The sequence below is a fragment of the Choloepus didactylus genome, chromosome 8, assembly GCF_015220235.1.
Source record: "Choloepus didactylus isolate mChoDid1 chromosome 8, mChoDid1.pri, whole genome shotgun sequence".
Lineage (NCBI taxonomy): Eukaryota > Metazoa > Chordata > Mammalia > Pilosa > Megalonychidae > Choloepus > Choloepus didactylus.
The window spans coordinates 69,371,941-69,391,047 of record NC_051314.1 but is presented as its reverse complement, the minus strand read 5'-3'; the positions used below and the strand labels follow the sequence as shown (position 1 = coordinate 69,391,047).

At 36.4% G+C, this 19,107-nt stretch overlaps 1 protein-coding gene across 1 annotated transcript in view; it reads left to right on the top strand.

Moving 5' to 3' along the window:
• The window catches only part of MON2 (MON2 homolog, regulator of endosome-to-Golgi trafficking), a 193,764-nt gene that overhangs the window by 159,261 nt on the left and 15,396 nt on the right, over positions 1-19,107 (top strand). The window contains 5 exon segments of the mRNA XM_037848170.1: positions 410-470; positions 1,598-1,721; positions 18,719-18,819; positions 18,821-18,860; positions 18,863-18,926. Coding sequence (XP_037704098.1) covers positions 410-470; positions 1,598-1,721; positions 18,719-18,819; positions 18,821-18,860; positions 18,863-18,926 — 390 coding nt within the window.

The window sequence follows — 19,107 nt, the reverse complement described above, 5'->3', positions numbered from 1 at the left end:
GTCTCTGAATGAATAATTCAGCAACTTGACCGAGGCTTTCGTAAATCACTGCCAACATAAGTGAACTCAAATACAGTCACTGTGGCAATTTTTGCCATAGCTGCAGATGATGATGCTCTCTTTACCTTTCATCATTTTTTCATTTATAATGCTGAAAAAGGTTTAGTTCTACAGATTTTATTTAGTTCGCATTGAACCAAGTGTTTTTGTAGTTGGAGTTTCATGTTTTTAGTTAGCATAGTCATTTATACCAATGACTTTAATTAAATATATTGTTCTCAAACAGGTAATGTCCTAAACTGAGTGGGGAAAATGTAAGTTTTTGTCATTTGAATGCTGTTTATCTATTTTCTGTATTCCCAGGGACTATTTCACCTATAAAAATGAAATATTTTGTTTATTTTTTTAGCATTCCTCCAGATAATCTCTCTATTCAAGAGTTTCAAAGAAATGAAAGTATTGATGTTGAGGTGAGGAAGCTATTTAAAATGTTTTCCTTTGACCAATTGTGAAAAACAAATAGAAATGTTGATAATATAAAATTGCTAAAAGAATAAAATAAAATAATAAGATTGAACTTAAAAACATTAAAACTCTCACAAAAGTATTAAAGATCAATTTAAAAATCACTGACATTTTAAAAATGACTTCTGTACCTTTGTTATAATCTTTTGCTGTGTGCATGCTGTGTAGATACTTAGTTTATTGTGTCCATTTAATAATTTTAAAAAACAGTAGACTCAGTAATATAAATCCATCAATCATTGAGAGGTATTTGAGAACCTTGCAATTTGGCAAACCAGGTGTTTGTGTCACAAACTAATCAATAGGTTGATTGGATTTTTCCATTTTTAACTAGCATTAGCTACAGACTCTGCAATTCTTGAGCCAAATAATGAGTGTTTTTAAAAGAATATATTTTGAGAATTACAAATGGAATTTGAAGAAGTCATGTTTTGATTATGGATTTTTTTATTGTTGGTTGGGAGTAGTATGTTTTTGTTTTTGTTTCTTTTGAGTGTGAGAGGGGAACTTTTTAAGTGAATCAAATCAATCATGTTAAAGTATACATTTAAAAAGCATAGGGATCATCTTATAGGTACAAAATAACTGTCTTTTGTGCCATTGCTGTATTAAAACTCTTGGGAATGTTTCTTTTTCTTCAGAGGGCAAAATAACACATAAAAATGAATATAGCTCATACTTTCTAGTTATAAAAAGGTGATTTAAATCTTATTCTTAATTCTATTTTGGATATTTTGTTGTAACATGAGTAAAGGGTAACATATGCTGACTATTTTTCTCTAGAAGGCTATTTACATTAACCATGTTAAAGATCAACATTTATCAAAATGGTTGCATAGTAAACAGTTTATAGTATTAACTAATTTTTAATAAAGTTGCTAAGCCAGATGAGGGAAACAGACTGGTAGCCATTATGTATATTAACATTAATATGTTCATGAATTTCTATGAAGGAAAGTTTTTTAACTCTCGTTTTCTTTTAAAAGAAAATTTTAATTTTAATCTAGAGACTTTAATTTTAGTCAATCTCTCAAGAAAAAAAATGGATTTGAATTTGCTTCTTTTGTTTTAGGTAGTTCAGCTTATCAGCACTGAGATACTACCATATGCCAACTTTATTCCCAAGGAATTTGTTGGTCAGATAATGACTATGCTTAATAAGGGTTCAATACATTCTCAGTCATCTTCATTTACAGGTATGTTATATTAATGATTTTTTTTAAACGTTAGTAAGTATTGAAGCACTTTTGAAGAAGCCGACTAAGGAAGTGTTTAATCCTATAATTGTGGTAAATTTTAACTTGAGAATGGTAACATAATTTTTTAGGAATATGATATAGAAATTAAGCTTTATGAGGGGAAAATATAATGAATATTTGTGAATATAGTCAGATTTACACACCTTGATGAATTAAATTGCAAAGCACTTATGAATTCCACTTCATTGCAGGCTGGCACAAGTTCCTGCTTTTGTGAAATTATAGATTATTGGGAGAAAATATAGTATAGAAAAAATGAGTGTGTATTCTGCCACTTAGTGGGAGTAGTTGATTAACTTCTCTGAGTCTTACTCAGTTTTGTCATCTGTAAAATGAAGATAGTAATACGTACCTCTTAGGACTGTAAATTGCAGCTAGTCCATTAAAAAAAAAATTAAAAGATACCTAACACTTGTTAAGGGAACTTACATTTAGTGAATGCCTACTAGATACCAGGTATTGGGTTAAAAGTATGTTATCTCATTCCTCACATTTTCATGAGGATAGGTACCCCCATATACAGAGGGGAAGTGAGTTTGGAAAGGTTGAAAAAAATTGCCTAAGATCCTTAAGGCTAGAGGCCAAAACTCCTACTTAGAAAGAATTACATGCTTCTTTTCATTATACCATGCTGACTTATTGGGAGAAAATATATATATATATATATTGCTTTTGCTATTATTGCTCTTTTTCTAAACCCATGCTCATATAATTCTGGCATCATAATGTGATTTTTCTGTGGGATGATTAAAAATTGTAAATTTGTACCATGCACATCCTTAATCCCCAGAATTTGCTGGAGCCATGACTAACTTCTGCTACTAAGCTGTGCTGAGCACTTCGGTACCCCATTAAGGAGAAAATGTGTACCCAAATTGGCCACTAGATATCACTTTTACTGTTTAATTCATAACTAGTTCGTTTTCCTAGCCCAGACTATTTTTAAAACTGGTCTGGTAAAGTGCAGATTTAATAAGAGAATCTCAGAGAAATACTGTACAAGTCTGCTTATCTTAATGCAGTAAACTTTTTATTATTATGACTGTATTTTTTAAAAACCTTATAGAGACATTTTTATAAAACACATTAAGAACAAAATTCACAATTAGGTGTAAATATCCTAAGCTAAATAAGGACTATTGCTAGAAATACTTTTTTCTAGCATTTCTCTGATATCTCTGGACATTTATAGTATTACATGTGCCAAGACAAGACATATTGCCATTCTTCCAGTGACTTTGCCATAGGACACTAACTTCTTCTCAACCTTAATTTGGAGTTTGCTTTAAAATATACATACAAAGCTATTCCTTGTCAAACAAGACCAACTTATTCACACAGAAGTTCCAGTGATTATTTTGGTCTCTCATTTGTATATGATCTGACAACCAAAGCACACATTTGAAGAAATCTTCCTTCATCAAAGAGAAAAACCAAAACAAATGAAAGTGGGAGAAAACAGATACAATGCCATGCCATAGAAAATGTAATATATATTAGGATCCTCAGAGATAAGAAAGGGTTTTGCATCCATGAAACTAAAATGCTGTAAAAAAGGAACAATTAGAACAAGAAAGAGCTCATAGAAACTAAAAATTGATAGCTAAAATAACAAGTTCAATGAAATTGAACATTAAGGAAATAACTCAGAAAGGAGAACAAAGACAAAGAAGTAGACATATGAGAAAAAAAGATAAGAATGTTAATCCAGGGGATCTAGCATCTGACCAGTGGAAAGGAGAACAGAGCAAATCTAGGAGAGGAAGTTATCAAAGAAATAAACTAAAGAACTGAAGAAACAAATCTCCAGATTAAAAATGGTCTTAGTACCTAGAATAGTTTGCGGGGAGGGGGGGGACCTACAGTAAGGCATGTCATTATGAAATATCAGAACACCTGGCATAACGAATAGATCCTAAAAGACTTCAGAAAGAAAAAAAAAGTTCAACACAAAAGATTTGTAACAAAATAACATTAGAAGTCTCAGTAGCAACATTGCTTGCTAAAAGATACTGAAGCAGTGGTTTCAGAGTTATAAATGGAAAGGACTTTTAACATGGAGTTTTATACCCGGGCACACTGTTGACAGTGTGATTGTGGAACAGTAATTCTCAAATTTCAGCCTAATGTTTAACTACTTGTTAAAACCTATTGCTGGGCTATGCCTACAGAGTTGCGCTTTCAATAAGTTTGGGGTAGGGCCCGAGAATTTCCATTTCTAACAACTTCTCAGATGATGATGATGATGATGATGATGCTGGGACCCGTACTTTGACAGCCATGGTAAAATAATATTTTCAGAAAGGTGAAGTCCCAAAACTGTTACTTCCACTCACTCTTTCTCAGGAAACTACTGCAGGATATTCTCCACTAAAACAAAGGAGTAAATCAAGAAAAGGGAAGGCATGAGATCTAGGAAGAGGGATTTAACAGAGGAGAGAATGAAGACAATTCCTAGGGTGATGACCAGACTAGTTTTAGGATGTAGCTGGGCAGTATGTCTGGAGAGCAACTAGTCCAGACTAGAGCAGAGGTCACGCTACAGGAAAGATGTAGCTAGGAAAAAAAAAACAAAGTCAAAAACAAATTATTCCAAGTTTGACCATGTGGAAAACAATATTAAGATATATTTTATAGTGTTTTCAAAGGATTAGAAAGACCAATATAAGAAAAAATATGTAGTAATAATGTACTTCTTGTCTCAGCAGTAATTACAATGTGATAAATGAAAACACTGAATATGAATTTAACCAAAAGTTGTCATATAATTGTGCTAGGGGAGTGGAAATGAGCTTTTATCATCACATACCATGATAGGAATTCCATAAGAAATGTCTATAATTGGTAAATATGAGAAAGCAATATAAATGCATTTTTAGAAATACAGAAATGAATATTAGAAGAAATATTAAAATAATTGAAAGTTGCTAGTTCCGTGAAATGAGGGCAGAAGAGAGGTGGGAAATGGCAAGGGAACTGCTTTTTTTTTTTCTTATAAGCCTCTTAGCACTATTTGAATTTTTAAGCTATTAGCATGTAATAACTGAATAAAAATCATATGAGGAAGAAAAAAATTAGCTCTATTCGGAAGAAAGTCTGGAGCGATACAACCCAAAATGTTAACGATGGTTACCACTAAGAAAGCAGATGTGAGGGAGTTAAAAGATTTCTTCCTTTACTTATCCTTTTTCTTTGTATTCCTTTCTGTTATTTGACTTGGTTACAATATATATTTATTTCTGGATTTCTTTTGTTAGAAAAAAAATATTTTAAAAACAACTGCCATCACACAATAAACAAAAGAACCCCAAAATATCATAAAAGATTCCAGAAGTATTTAGGAAACGTAATAGGACTTATTAAGGGATTCTGTGGGAGGTCCAAGGATGACCCTTAGACTCTAGCTTAGTTGTGATGACATTGATTAATGTGATGACATTAATCAAATAGGAAATCGGGAAGAAAGAAAAAGTTTGAGAGGAAAATATTATGTTCAGTTTTAAACTTTTGGGTTTGAGATGCATATGGGATATCTAAGTGGAGTTGTAAATTTGAGTCTGGAATGAGGGAAATCTGTACTATGAATATAGAATCTGGAATTACTAGCTCATGATTCAAGGCTGATTCCAGGGGGCACAAATGAGATTGCCCAGGGAGATTGTAGTGTAAAACGAAAAACAGAAACTAGAGGAAACCCTAAAGGAAGAATGCTAACATTTATTATCTGCTGTGTTAGGCACCTTATACACTTTCACATTTAATCCTCAAAACAGTCTCCTTTTATAGAAGAACTATATGAGGTTCAGAGGAATTAATGTGCTTGAGTTTGAACATTAGTAAGAAGCTAACCTAGGATTTGAACACTGGTCTTTCTAAATTTGAAGCCTGTGTGTTTCTGTAATACCACATCTCCTAGAAGACACCAGGCTGGGAAAAATCTACCAAGGAGATGAAGAAAGATGATGAAAATATTCTAGAATTAGATAGTGATGATGGTTGTACAACTTTGTGAATATACTAAAAAGCCACTTTAAAAGGGTGACTACTATGGTATGTGAATTATATCACAATTTTTTAAAAAAGAATGAACACTGGAGAGATATGAGAATAATCAGGAGAGAGTAGTGTTGTGGAGTGATGGAAAGGAGACAGTTTAAAGTCAAATAAGTTCACTGAAAAATGTCCATGATTTGGCAATGAGCATATTTTTGGGGACCTTTTCTAGCACACTGTCAATAAAGGTATGGTGGACAGAAGCTAAATGAATGAGATGCAAGGAAAAGAAGAAAACACATAGTTGTAAGATGTTAAAGTGAAGTAAGAGACAAGCCAGAGTAGGATATAATATCAGGAGAATTTTTTCTTCTTAAGGTTTGAGTGACTTGAGCCTGCTAATTTTCAGAGGGAAAGGAATCCATGGAAAGGGAGAGATTAAAAATATATTTTAAAAAGATATTTAGGAGACCAGAAGGCTATGAAATCCAAAGCGCATATAAAAGGATTAGTCTTAAATTGAGGGGCAGAAAGAAAAAAGGTGAGAATGTAAATAAATTTCTAGATGAGGAAACATTAAGTAAGGGCATTGCATTGGGATGGTCTTCTCTGTAGAATGATAGGTGTGTAGTCTTATGTAACTGAAGAGGAAAGGAGTTGTGTAAGGTCAGAGGCTTGAGAATAAAGAAACTAAAATAATCTCTGTGAAGAATGGAGGAAGTTGTGAACAAGGTACTCCGGGAAGGACAGGTTACTGACAATATTTGGGTCCTACCAAGACTGGAGACCAGACATTTGTAGTGATATTAATCCATACTAGGATGTGGTTTTCTCTAGTAGTGTTCAAGGAACTCAGTGTATGAATGAAAAAAAATCTGTATAGATCCAAGGTTAGGTAGGTGCGTGTATTAGGAGGATTGTGAGCAAGGGAGTAGAGTAGAGTGATTGATGTGATAGCTTGTAAGGGTCTAGGGTCTAGGTGGAGAGAGAAGAAAATTAAACCAGAAATTATGAAACAGAAATTAGGCTATTTACACCCCATTTTAGATAAGGAAGTTTACTTCTTCCCATTAATTTCTTTACTACTGCAAAACATTTATTATTTTTTTTAATAAGATTTTCCGCATGCTTTTTGGTAAATGTGAAACATCTAGCCTCTTCTCTTTCACAAACTTAGTTCAAGATCTAAGTTTACTTTTCTAAATTGAATTTTCTATCTTCAGCTAATCAAAAAGGCAGACTTGTCATACCTTAACTTCTTTTTTTTATTGTGTAATGTAACATATTTACAAAGAAGTGATAACTTTCCAAGTGCAATTTAACAAGTAGTTGGAGAACAAATTTCAAAGAATGTTATGGATTACAGTTCCACAGTTTCAGTTAGTTCCTTATTGTGAAATATAACATGTATACAAAAAGGTGATAACTTTAAATTACAATTTAACAGGTAGCAGTATAGCAAATTTCAAAAAATGTTGAGGGTTACAGTTCTTTCTTAGCAACTAAGAAAGATACCTTAGAAAAAGAAAATTATATAGAGATCCAGGATTCATAATCCTTTGTTGAATTTTTTCTTGTCTGTTGCTACCCCTTCCTCTAGTTTAATCACTTTCCCAGTCTTCAGGGATGTTTAGGCAGTGACCACCCTAACTTATTTATGTTGAAAAGGGGTGTTGACATTATTGGAAAAGGGGGTACAACTGGTTGATTTTCTTGAAGAGGCTGTTACATCTGGGTTTTGGAACTTAGCTGGCATAGGAGCTCTCCGGAGGATTTAAGTTTCTGAAGAATAAACTTAATGAGTGAAACTTTTATAGAGTCTCAGAAAGGGACCCGGGTATTCTTTTCAGTTTGGGGGACTACTGTTGACTTGGGCTTATCATACTGTGACCATTTGGGATATCTAAAGCTTGTATAGAAGTAACCTCCAGGACTGCTTCTCAACTCTATTTGAAATCTCTTACCCAGTAAAACCTTATTTTGTTGCCTTTCTTTTCCCCCTTATACTCAAAAAGGCGTTCTCACCTCCTTGATGACAGGGTCAGGCTCATTTCCAGAATCTGTGTCCCATGTCACCAGGGAGACCAGGATCACCTGGGGGATCCTGTCCCACATCAGGGGGAGGGTGATGAATTTATTTGCAGAGTTGGGCTTAGAGAGAGAAAGTCCACATTAGAGCAACAAAAGTTCTCTGGGGGTGACTTCTGGGGATAATTACAAGTGGGCTTAGCCTCCCCTTTACAACTATAAATTTCACAAGAGCAAGCCTCAAGATTGAGGGCTTGACTTATAAAGTAGGGGGTTCCTAAGTTCATATAGCGTATGTTATATCCACAATAATCAGTATCTCACATTATCATCACTTAGTTGTACAATCCTCATCACTCTCCATTTTATACAATTCTCATGACCCAAAATACCCCATAGCTCTTTTAAGCCTTAATTATTTGTCCCTAGTATTTGTGGGGTAATAGTAAGGTATTCCCATTAATTGTAGTCCCTTTAATGCCAAAGGTAGATTTTTCCCATATACCACTCTGTTGTCAATTCTCTGTACCAGTGTCATACCTTAGAAGTATGTCATGCAAGCATGTATCTATGTTTGTAGTGCTGATCTGTGGGATACATGCCTTTAAACAACCCATTTCAATCCTGTTTGCCTTCAAAGCCACTCTGATACTTATAATCCCATTAACAAACAATTATCACCCCATCCATTCCCATACCTTTGAATTCATTAACATATCTGAACATACTAGGTTATCAGTCCCTCTTCACTAGCTTCTGTCTCTAGGTCCCCAATATTCTACATTATAAGACATTGAGTTTACATTATTCAGGGAATTCACAGTAGTGGTAGCATGCAATCTCTCTCCTTTTGTGTCTGACTTCTTTCACTTAGCATTGTATCTTCAAGGTTTATCTATGTTGCCATATGTTTCAGGACCTTGTTCTTTTCTTACTGCTGCATAGTATTCTATTGTATGTGTATACTACATTTTGTTTATCCTCTCATCTGTTGGACACTTGGATTGTTTCCATCTCTTGGCAATTGTAAGCAATGCCACTATGAACATTGGTGTACAAATGTCTATTCATCTCAGTGCTTTCAGATCTTCTGGGTATATACTGAGAAGTAGAATTGCCAGATCATAGGGTAATTCGATATCTAGTTTTCTGAGAAGCTGCCAAACTGTCTTCCACAGTGGCTGTACCATTATACAGTTCCACAGCAATGAATAAGAGTTGCAATTTATTCACATCCTCTCTAGAATTTTTTGTTTCCTGTTTGTTTAATGGCAGCCATTCCTTTTGTATGAGATGGTATCTCCATGTGGTTTTGATTTGCATTTTCCTAATAGCTAGTGAAGATGAACATTTTTTTCATGTGTTTTTTAGGTGTTTGTATTTCTTCTTCAGAAAAATACCTTTTCATATCTTTTGCCCATTTTATAATTGGGCTGTTTGTACTATGGTTTTTGAGTTGTAGGATGTTCCAGTTTGCTAATGCTGCCATTATGCAAAATACCAGAAATGGATTGACTTTTATAAAGGGGGTTTATTTGGTTACAAGTTTACAGTCTGAAGGCCATGAAAATGTCCAAATTAAGGCATCAACACACATATAACTTCAATGGAGAAAGGCCATTGGCATCCAGAAAGCGTCTGTTAACTGGGAAGGCACATGGCTGGCGTCTGCTTGCTCCCAGGTTGCATTTCAAAATGGCGTTCTCCAAAATGTCTCTGTGTCAGCTTCTTGGGGGAAAATCTAGGCTATTTTTTCCAAGGTATCAGCAAAAGTCTGCTTTCAAACATCCGTCTCCAAAATGTCTCTCTTAGCTGCAACTGCTCTGAGATCCTTCTGTTTGTGAGCTGTTTTAAAGGACTCCAGTGATTAAATCAAGACCCACTCTGAATGGGCAGGGTCATATCTCCACAGAAATAATCCAATCAAATGTCCACTCACAGTTGATTGAGTCACGTCTTCATGGAAACGATGGATTCCAACCTAATCAACACTAATACATCTGCCCACACAAGATTGCATTAAAGAACATGGTGTTTTGGGGGACATAATACATCCAAACTGGCACATAGGATTTCTTTATATATGCAGGATGTCAGTCTCTTATCAGATCTATGGTTTCCAAATATTTTCTCCCATTGAGTTGGTTGCCTCTTCACGTTTTTGACAAAGTCTTTTGAGGCACAGAGGCTTTTGATTTTGAGGAGGTCCCATTTATCTGTTTTTCCTTTTGTTGCTTGTGCATTGGGTGTAAGGTCTAAGAAGCTACCTCGTATTACTAGATCTTGAATATGTTTCCCTATAGTATCTTCTCAGAGTTTTATTGTGCTCTTATATTGAGGTCTTTGATCCACTTTGAGTTAATTTTTGTATAGAGTGTGAGGTAGGAGTCCTCTTTTATTCTTTTGGATATGGATATCCAATTCCTCCAGCCCTGTTTGTTGAAGAGACTGTTCTGTCCCAGTTCAGTGACTTGGGGTCCTTAATCAAAATTCAGTTGACCATAGATCTGGGGGTCCATTTCTTTCTCTCAACTTGATTTCATTGATCAATATGTCTATCTTTGTACCAATAGCGTGCTGTTTTTACCACTGTGGCTTTATATTAGACTTCAGAGTCTAGAAGTGTAAGTCCTCCCACTTTGTTCTTTTTTAGAATGCTTTTGGCAATTTGAGGCCCTTTTCCCTTCCAAATAAACTTGATAGCTAGCTTTTCCAAGACTGCAATGTAAGTTGTTGGAATTTTGATTGGAATTGCATTGAATCTGTAGATCAGTTTCGGTAGAATTGACATCTTAATGGCGTTTAGCCTTCCTATCCATGAACACGGAATATCTTTCTATCTCTTTAGTTCCCCTTTGATTTCTTTTAGTAACAACTTATAATTTTCTGTGTAGAGGTCTCTTACATCCTTGGTTAAATTTACTCACAGGTAGTTGATTTTTTTTTTAGTTGCTATTTTTTCCAGTTTGCTAGTGCTGCCATTTTGCAAAATACCAGAAATGGATGGCTTTTATAAAGGGAATTTACTAAGTTACAAATTTACAGACCTGAGGTCATAAAAGTGTCCAGAGTAAGATATCAACAAGAAGATACCTTTACCGAAGAATGATCAATGGCGTCTGGAACACCTCTGTCAGCTGGGAAGGCACATGCCTAGCATCTGCTGGTCCTTTGCACCCAGGATGTGTTTCAAAATGGCTTTCTACAGAGGGAGGGGCAAGATAGCGGCATAGAGAGGAGTGGAAGCTAAGTAGTCCCCCTGGAACAACTACAAAAAAACAGAAACAACTAGTAAATAATCCAGAATAACTGCGGGGGGACAAACGAGACCATCCACTCATCACACACCAACCTGAATTGGGAGGAATGCCCAAGAACACAGCATAAAATCTGTAAGTAAAACCTGCAGAACCAGGTCAGGAGACCCCCTCCCCCATAGCCCAAGCTGTGGAGCCGCGTGGTGCCAGAGAGACACTCTCTCCTAGCAAGCGAATACGGCTCAGCTCCAACTGGGGTTTTAAGTAGCGAGTGTGAACTGCTCACTACAGGTACGCAGCCCCAAAAAACAGACAGAGGCTTTGGGTGACGACTGACCTGGGAGAGCCAGAGGGTCGCCTTGACTGGGTCTGAAGGGCACTGTCTGTTTCTTTTTCGGCTCAGTGGAGAAAGCCCCAGTCATTTTAAGTTTCCAGGGCTGTGACTCGGGGAAGGGCGGAGACAGCACAAGCAGAGAGAGAGAGACCATTGAAATACTAATGACCTCCACCTGGGGGTTCTGTCTTCTCTAGGAGAAAAGGGGTGGGGCCCTTTCCATTCAGAACCAGACCCCAGAGCCTGGGGGAACACGGCCATACCGCCTCACACCAGTCAAAAATTATAGGCTAACAGGCATCACCTGCTGGGCAGAAAAGCACAGTGACCCGAGGCATCAAAGGGTGGAGCAATTTTCTAAGACACACCAGCAGGGAAACCAGATACTGAATATTTCTTCGCTCTGGAAACTGAGCCTGTTCTGGTCTGGGAAAACCTGATTTGGATAACCAAGGAAACCATGCCTAGACAAGAGAAAATTACAACCTACACTAAGAAAAACAAAGTTATGGCCCAGTCAAAGGAACAAACATACACTTCAGCTGAGATACAGGAATTTAAACAACTAATGCTAAATCAATTCAAAAAGTTTAGAGACGATATTGCAAAAGAGATAGAGGCTGTAAAGGAAGCACTGGACATGTATACAGCAGAAATCAAAAGTTCAAAAAACCTACTGGTAGAATCTATGGAAATGAAAGGCACAACACAAGAGATGAAAGACACAATGGAAACATACAACAGCAGATCTCAAGAGGCAGAAGAAAACACCCAGGAACTGGAGAACAAAACACCTGAAAGCCTACATGCAAAGGAGCAGATGGAGAAAAGAATGAAAAAATGCGAGCAACGTCTCCGGGAACTCAAGGATGAAACAAAGTACAATAATGTACGTATCATTGGTGTCCCAGAAGGAGAAGAGAAGGGAAAGGGGGCAGAAGCAATAATAGAGGAAATAATCAATGAAAATTTCCCATCTCTTATGAAAGACATAAAATTACAGATTCAAGAAGCGCAGCATACTCCAAACAGAAGAGATATGAATAGGCCTACTCCAAGACACTTAATAATCAGATTATCAAATGTCAAAGACAAAGAGAGAATCCTGAAAGCAGCAAGAGAAAAGCAATCCATTACATACAAAGGAAGCTTCATAAGACTATGTGCGGATCTCTCAGCAGAAACCATGGAGGCAAGAAGGAAGTGATGTGATGTATTTAAGATACTGAAAGAGAAAAACCACCAACCAAGAATCCTGTTTCCAGCAAAGCTGTCCTTCGAATATGAGGGAGAGCTCAAAATATTTTCTGACAAACAGACAATGAGAGACTTTGTGAACAAGACACCTGCCCGACAGGAAATACTAAAGGGAGCACTACAGGGTGATAGAAGACAGAAGTGCGTGGTTTGGAACACAATTTTGGGAGATGGTAGCACAACAATGTAAGTACACTGAACAAAGGTAACTATGAATACGGTTGAGAGAGGAAGCTGGGGAGCATGTGAGACACCACAGGAAAGGAGGAAAGATAACGACTGGGACTGTGTAACTTGGTGAAATCTAGAGTATTCAACAATTGTGATAAAATGTACAAATATGTTCTTTTACGAGGGAGAACAAGCAAATGTGAACCTTGCAAGGTGTTAAAAATGGGGAGGCACTGGGGGAGGGATGCAATCAGCATAAACTCTAGAGACTGTAACTAATAGAATCATTGTATTATGCTTCCTTTAATGTAACAAAGGTGATATACCAAGGTGAACGCAGATAAGAGGGGGGAATAGGGGAGGCATGTTAGACACTTGGCATTGGTGGTATTGTCTGATTCTTTATTCTACTTTGATTTAAGGTTATTTTTCCTTTTGCTGCTTCCTAGCTGTCATTTTTTTTTTGTTTCCTCTTTCTTTTGCCTCTCTACCTTCTTTGACTCTCCCTCCTGCCTTGTGGAAGAAATGTAGATGCTCTTGCTTAGTATGAACAGAATGTTCAATTAGGATGAACTTAAATGTTTGGAAATGAGCAGGGGTGTTGGTAGCAAGATGTGAGAATAACTAACAGCGCCGCATGGTGTGTGAATGAGGTGGAAAGGGGAAGCTCAGAGTCATATATGTCACCAGAAGGAAAGTTGGAGGTCAAAAGATGGAAATGTATAAAACTGAATCCTATGGTGGGCAATGTCCATGATCAACTGTACAAACACTAGTAATCACTTCGTGAACCAGAACAAATGTATGACAATACAATTAGAAGTTAATAATAGAGGGGGCATATAGGGAAGAACTATATACCTATTACAAACTCTATACTACAGTTAGTAGTATTTCAACATTTTTTCATAAACAGTAACAAACGTACTATATCAATACTAGGAGTCAACAATTGAGGGGGGTTGGTTAGGGATAGGGGAGGTTTAGAGTTTCCTTTTCTTTTTTTCTTTTTTCATCTTTCACTTTATTTCTTGTCTGGAGTAATGAAAAGTTTCTAAAAATTGAACAAAAATTAAGTGTGATGGATGCACAGCTGTATGAGGGTACCCAGGGGCAAGTGATTGTACACTTTGGATCTTTGGATAATTGTATGGTATCTGAACAATCTCAATAAAAATGGAAAAAAAAAAAAAAATGGCTTTCTACAAAATGTTTCTGTGCTTCTGTCTGCAGCTCCAGGCATCAGTGTTGGCAAGCATCTGGGCCTGGAGCTCTCTTAAGTAGTCCAGTGAATTAATCAACACCTACCCTGAATGGGCGGGATCAAATCTCCATGGAAACGTTCAATCAAGAGGTTACACCCTGATCAAAAAAATTAATGTCTGCCCCCACAAGAGTGCATTAAAGAATATGGCTTTAACTGACACACTATTGTGAATAGAATTTTTTTTTTTTATTGCCTCTTCAGTTAGGTCATTACTAATGTATAGGAATATTGCTGACTTATGTGCATTAATCTTGTATCCTGCCACTCTGCTGCATTTGTTTATTAGTTCAAGTAGCTTTGTCATTGATTTCTCAGGATTTTCCAAATATAAGATCATATCATCTGCAAATAATGACAGTTTTACTTCTTCCTTTCCAGTTTGGATGCCTTTTATTTCTTTGTCTTGGTGAACTGCTCTGGCTAGAACTTCTAGCACAATGTTGAATAATAGTGGTGACAGTGGGCATCCTTGTCTCATTCCCGATCTTAGCGGGAAGGCTTTCAGCCACTCACCATTGAGTACTATGTTGGCTGTGGGTTTTTCATATATGCTGTTCATCATATTGAGGAAGGTTCCTTCGATTCCTACCTTTTGAAGTGTTTTTATCAAAAAGGGATGCTGAATTTTGTCCGGTGCTTCTTGAGCATCTATTGTAATGATCATTTGATTTTTCCCTTTTGCTTTGTTAATGTGTTGTATTACATCGATTGATTTTCTTATGTTGAACCACCCTTGCATGCCAGGAATGAACCCCACTTGGTCGTGGTATATAATTCTTTCAGTGTGCCTTTGGATTCAGTTTGCAAGTATTTTGTTTAGGAGTTTTGCGTCTATATTCATTGGGGAGACTGGCCTGTAGTTTTCTTTTTTGTAGTATCTTATCTGGTTTTAGTATCAGAGTGATATTTAGCTTCATAAAATGAGATAGGTAGTGTTCTTTTTTCTTCAGTTTTTTGAAAGAATTTGATCAGGAATGGTGTCAATTCTTTTTGGAAAGTTTGGTAAAATTCTGTGAAGCCATCTGGCCCTGGGCTTTTATTTGTAGGTAGATTTCTGATGACTGATTGGATCTCTTTGTTTGTGATTGGTTTGTTATGGTCTTCTATTTCTTCTTGGGTCAGTCTAGGTTGTTCATGAGTTTACAGGAAATTGTCCATTTCCTCTAAATTGTCTAGCTTGTTGGCATACAATTGTTCATAGTATCCTCTTAACGATTTTTTTTATTTCTTCAGGATCTATAGTAATTACCCCACCCTCATTCCTGATTCTGTTTATTTGGGTCGTCTCTCTTTTTGACTTTGTCAGTCTAGCTAGGGGTCTGTCAATCTAGTTGATCTCAAAGAACCAACTTTTGGTTTTATTTATTCTCTCTATTGCATTTTTGTTCTCCAGCTCATTTATTTCTGCTTTAGTCTTTGTCATTTCTTTTCTTCTACTTGCTTTAGGGTTAGTTTATGGCTCATTCTCTAGCCTCTTCAGTTGTTTAGTTAGGTCTTTGGTTTTAGCTATTTCTTGCTTTTTGATGTATGCATTTAGACCTATAAATTTCCCTCTCAGCACCGCCTTCGTTGCATCCCATAGGTTTTGATATGTTGTGCTCTCATTTTCATTCATCTCTAGATATGTACCTATTTCTCTTGCAGTTTCTTTTTTGACCCACTGGTAGTTTAGGAGTGTGTTGCTTAACCTCCATATATTTGTGAAAGTTCTGGTTCTTTGGTGGTTGTTGATTTCTAGTTGCATTCTATTATGGTCAGAGAATGTACTTTGGATAATTTCAATCTTTTTAAATTTTTTAAGACTTGTTTTCTGCCCCAGCATATGATCTGTAGTGGAGAACTTTCCATGAGCCCTATAGAAGAATGTGTGTCCTGGTGCTTTTGGATGTAACAATCTGTATATATATGTCTTTTAAGTCTAATTCATTTATCATATTGTTTAGATTCTCAATTTCCATATTAGTCCTCTGTCTAGTTGTTCTGTCTATAGAATAGAGTAGTCTATTGAAGTTTCCACTATTATTGTAGAAATGTCTGTTGCTGCCTTCAGTTTAGCCAATGTTTGTCTCATGTATTTTGGAGCTCCTTGATTGGTTGTGTAAACATTTATGATTGTTATTTTTTCTGGGTGAATTGTCCCTTTTATTAATATATAGTTTCCTTCTTTGTCTCTTCTGACATCTTTGTCTTTAAAGTTTATTTTGCCTGATATTAGTTTAGCTACCCCTGCTTTCTTTTGGTTGCAGCTTGCGTAGAATATTTTTTCCATCCTTTCACTTTCAGTTTCTTTGTGTTGCAGGGTCTGAGGTGAGTCTCTTATAAATGGCATATTGATGGGTCATACTTTTTATTTCATTTTACCAGTCTATGTCTTTTAATTGTAGAGTTTAATCCATTCACATTCAAAGTTATTACCATGAAGGGAGTTCTTGAACCATCCATCTTATTCTTTGGTTTTTAGTTGTCAGATCTAATTTTTCCTCCTCTTTTTTTCCTTTAAGTTACTGTTATTAATACTCTTCAGTTCTGTGTCCTTCTCCACATCTCTCTTTCCTTTCTTTCTTTATCAGTTGGTAGAGCTCCCTTTATATTTCTTGCAGGACAGGTCTCTTGTTAACAAATTCTCTCAGCACTTGTCTGTGAAAATTTTAAACTCTGCCTCAATTTTGAGCATTTCTGTATAATTTGGCAGATCTACAGCTTGCTGGAGTGCACTTTTCTGCCCTACCAGCAGGTGGCACTCTTGAGCCACCTCTTACTCTCAATCCAGCGTTCCCCAAATTTCTCCTGTGTGCTGGGTGGGGTCCAAACTGAATGGGATCCAATCAGTGCACCAGTTCTCTTTGTGCACTGGGGACTGTCTACCCTGAGGGTGCATTGTGGGCCCTGTGTAGTTCAGCAGGAAATCCACTCAAAGGCACCCTGCAGCTCAAACATGCCCTACTCCCTGCCTGCCATGCACTCACAAGCCTTTGGGGTGTTCTTTGAGTGGCCTGGTGCCTTCCTCTCCCGCACTTCCCGGAGCAGGTTCCCAGGCCTCCCATAGCTTAACTTACTGAGTTAAATGAATGAATGACATTAAAAACCAATATTCATTTGATGGTACCTTTTGTAAAACTTTCACTCTAGCTTGAGGCACAGTTTGGCATATTCTTGAGTATTCATTCTTTTGTTTGTTTTATTGTGGTAATATGTATGTAATATAAAATTTACCATTGTAATCACTTTTAAACATACACTTCAGTAGCATTAATTATATTCACAATATTGTGCAACCAACACCACAATCCGTTAAAAAACTTTTTATTGCTCCAAATATAGACTCTGTATGCGTTAAGCAATAACCCCATTCCCTGGTAATCTGCAATCTACTTTCTGTCTCTGTGATTTTTGCTTATTCTACATGTATCCTATTAGCTGAAACCATACAATAATTGTCCTTTTGTATCTGGCTTATTTTACTTAGCATGTTTTCAAGGTTATCCATTTTGTACAATGCATGTATCAGAACTAGTTTCCTTTTTATGGCTGAATAATATTCCAATGTATGTATATACCACATTTTGTTTATCCATTCATCTGTTGATGTACACTTGGGTTGTTCCCACCCTTTGGCTATTTGTGAACCTTTTGACTGCTATTAACAGAGATGTACAAATATCTGTTTGAGTCCTTTCAATTGTTTTGTGTATATATCTAGGAGTAGGACTGTCAGGTCATGTGATAATTCTGTGTTTAACTTTTTGAGGAACAATCAAACTGTTTGCTATAGTGGCTGCACCATTTACATTCTCACCAGCAATGAATGAGGGTCCCAGTTTCTCCACATCCTCGCCAGCACTTGTTATTTTCTTTTTTTCTAATAGCTGTTTTTGTGGGTGTGCCATGGTATCGTATTGTAGTTTTGATTTGTATTTCCATAATGACGAAAGATGTGGAGCATCTTTTGTGAACTTTATAGGACATTTTTATATCTTCTCTGGAGACATGTCTGTTTTGGCTGAGTGTTCTTAATCAAGTCTGTACTAGAGAACTTCCAACCCCATGACCAGTAGTGTGTTGGTAAAAGTTTATCCAGCTGTTTAAGGGGAAACAGCTCTGATTTGTAGCAATTGCTGATTTCTGTGGTATTTCTATGGTATAAATGCTATGATTTCTATGGTATAAATACTCCTGCCATGGCTGATTTCAAGCTATCAATATCACATCACTGAATGAGGAGTTTGGAAGAGGTGTGCACATTTGGCTTCAGCTAAACAGTACAGGCTAACTCCAGCAATCCACTGCAAAGAATAATAATGGGCCATTATTCTTTGCTATGTAATTTTTAATTGATGCTAACCCAGAAGGGCCAGAATGTCTTATTCTCTGCAAATATGCTCTTTATGCCTTTCATTTCTTATGTTTGTCTTACTGAATGGCTAGGAATTACCAGTAAAATGATAAATAGAAGTGATGAGAGTGGGCAATCATGCCTAATTATCTGATCTTAAGGAGGGAAATTGTTTATTACTTCACCGTGTATATGCTGTTAGTTATGGGTTTTTCAAGCTCTTTGCTGAGAGTTGTTATAATTAAGGCGTGTCAATTTAACCTTTGTTAACCATCAAAATTGTTAATTTCACAGAAGCAGAGATTGATATTCGTTTAAGAGAGGAATTTTCTAAAATGTGTTTTGAAACATTGCTCCAGTTTTCCTTCAGTAATAAAGTCACAACACCTCAAGAAGGGCTACATCTCACGAATGGCACTCTCAGTGCTTTTAAAGAGATCCAAGATGTACTACATCGCTATATAGAGGATGAAAGATTAAGTGGCAAATGCCCTCTTCCAAGGTAGGTATTTTATTTTTTTAAAAAAGGATATAATAATTACTGATAACATAAAAAGCTCTGAAAACTATTTCCGTAAATGATCTGAACTGACCTGAAGCTGTTTATAATTTTATTTATCCCATGTGACGTAAATATTAATAGGTTTTGCTGCAGATATAGTAATGTATTCCTCGACCCCTCT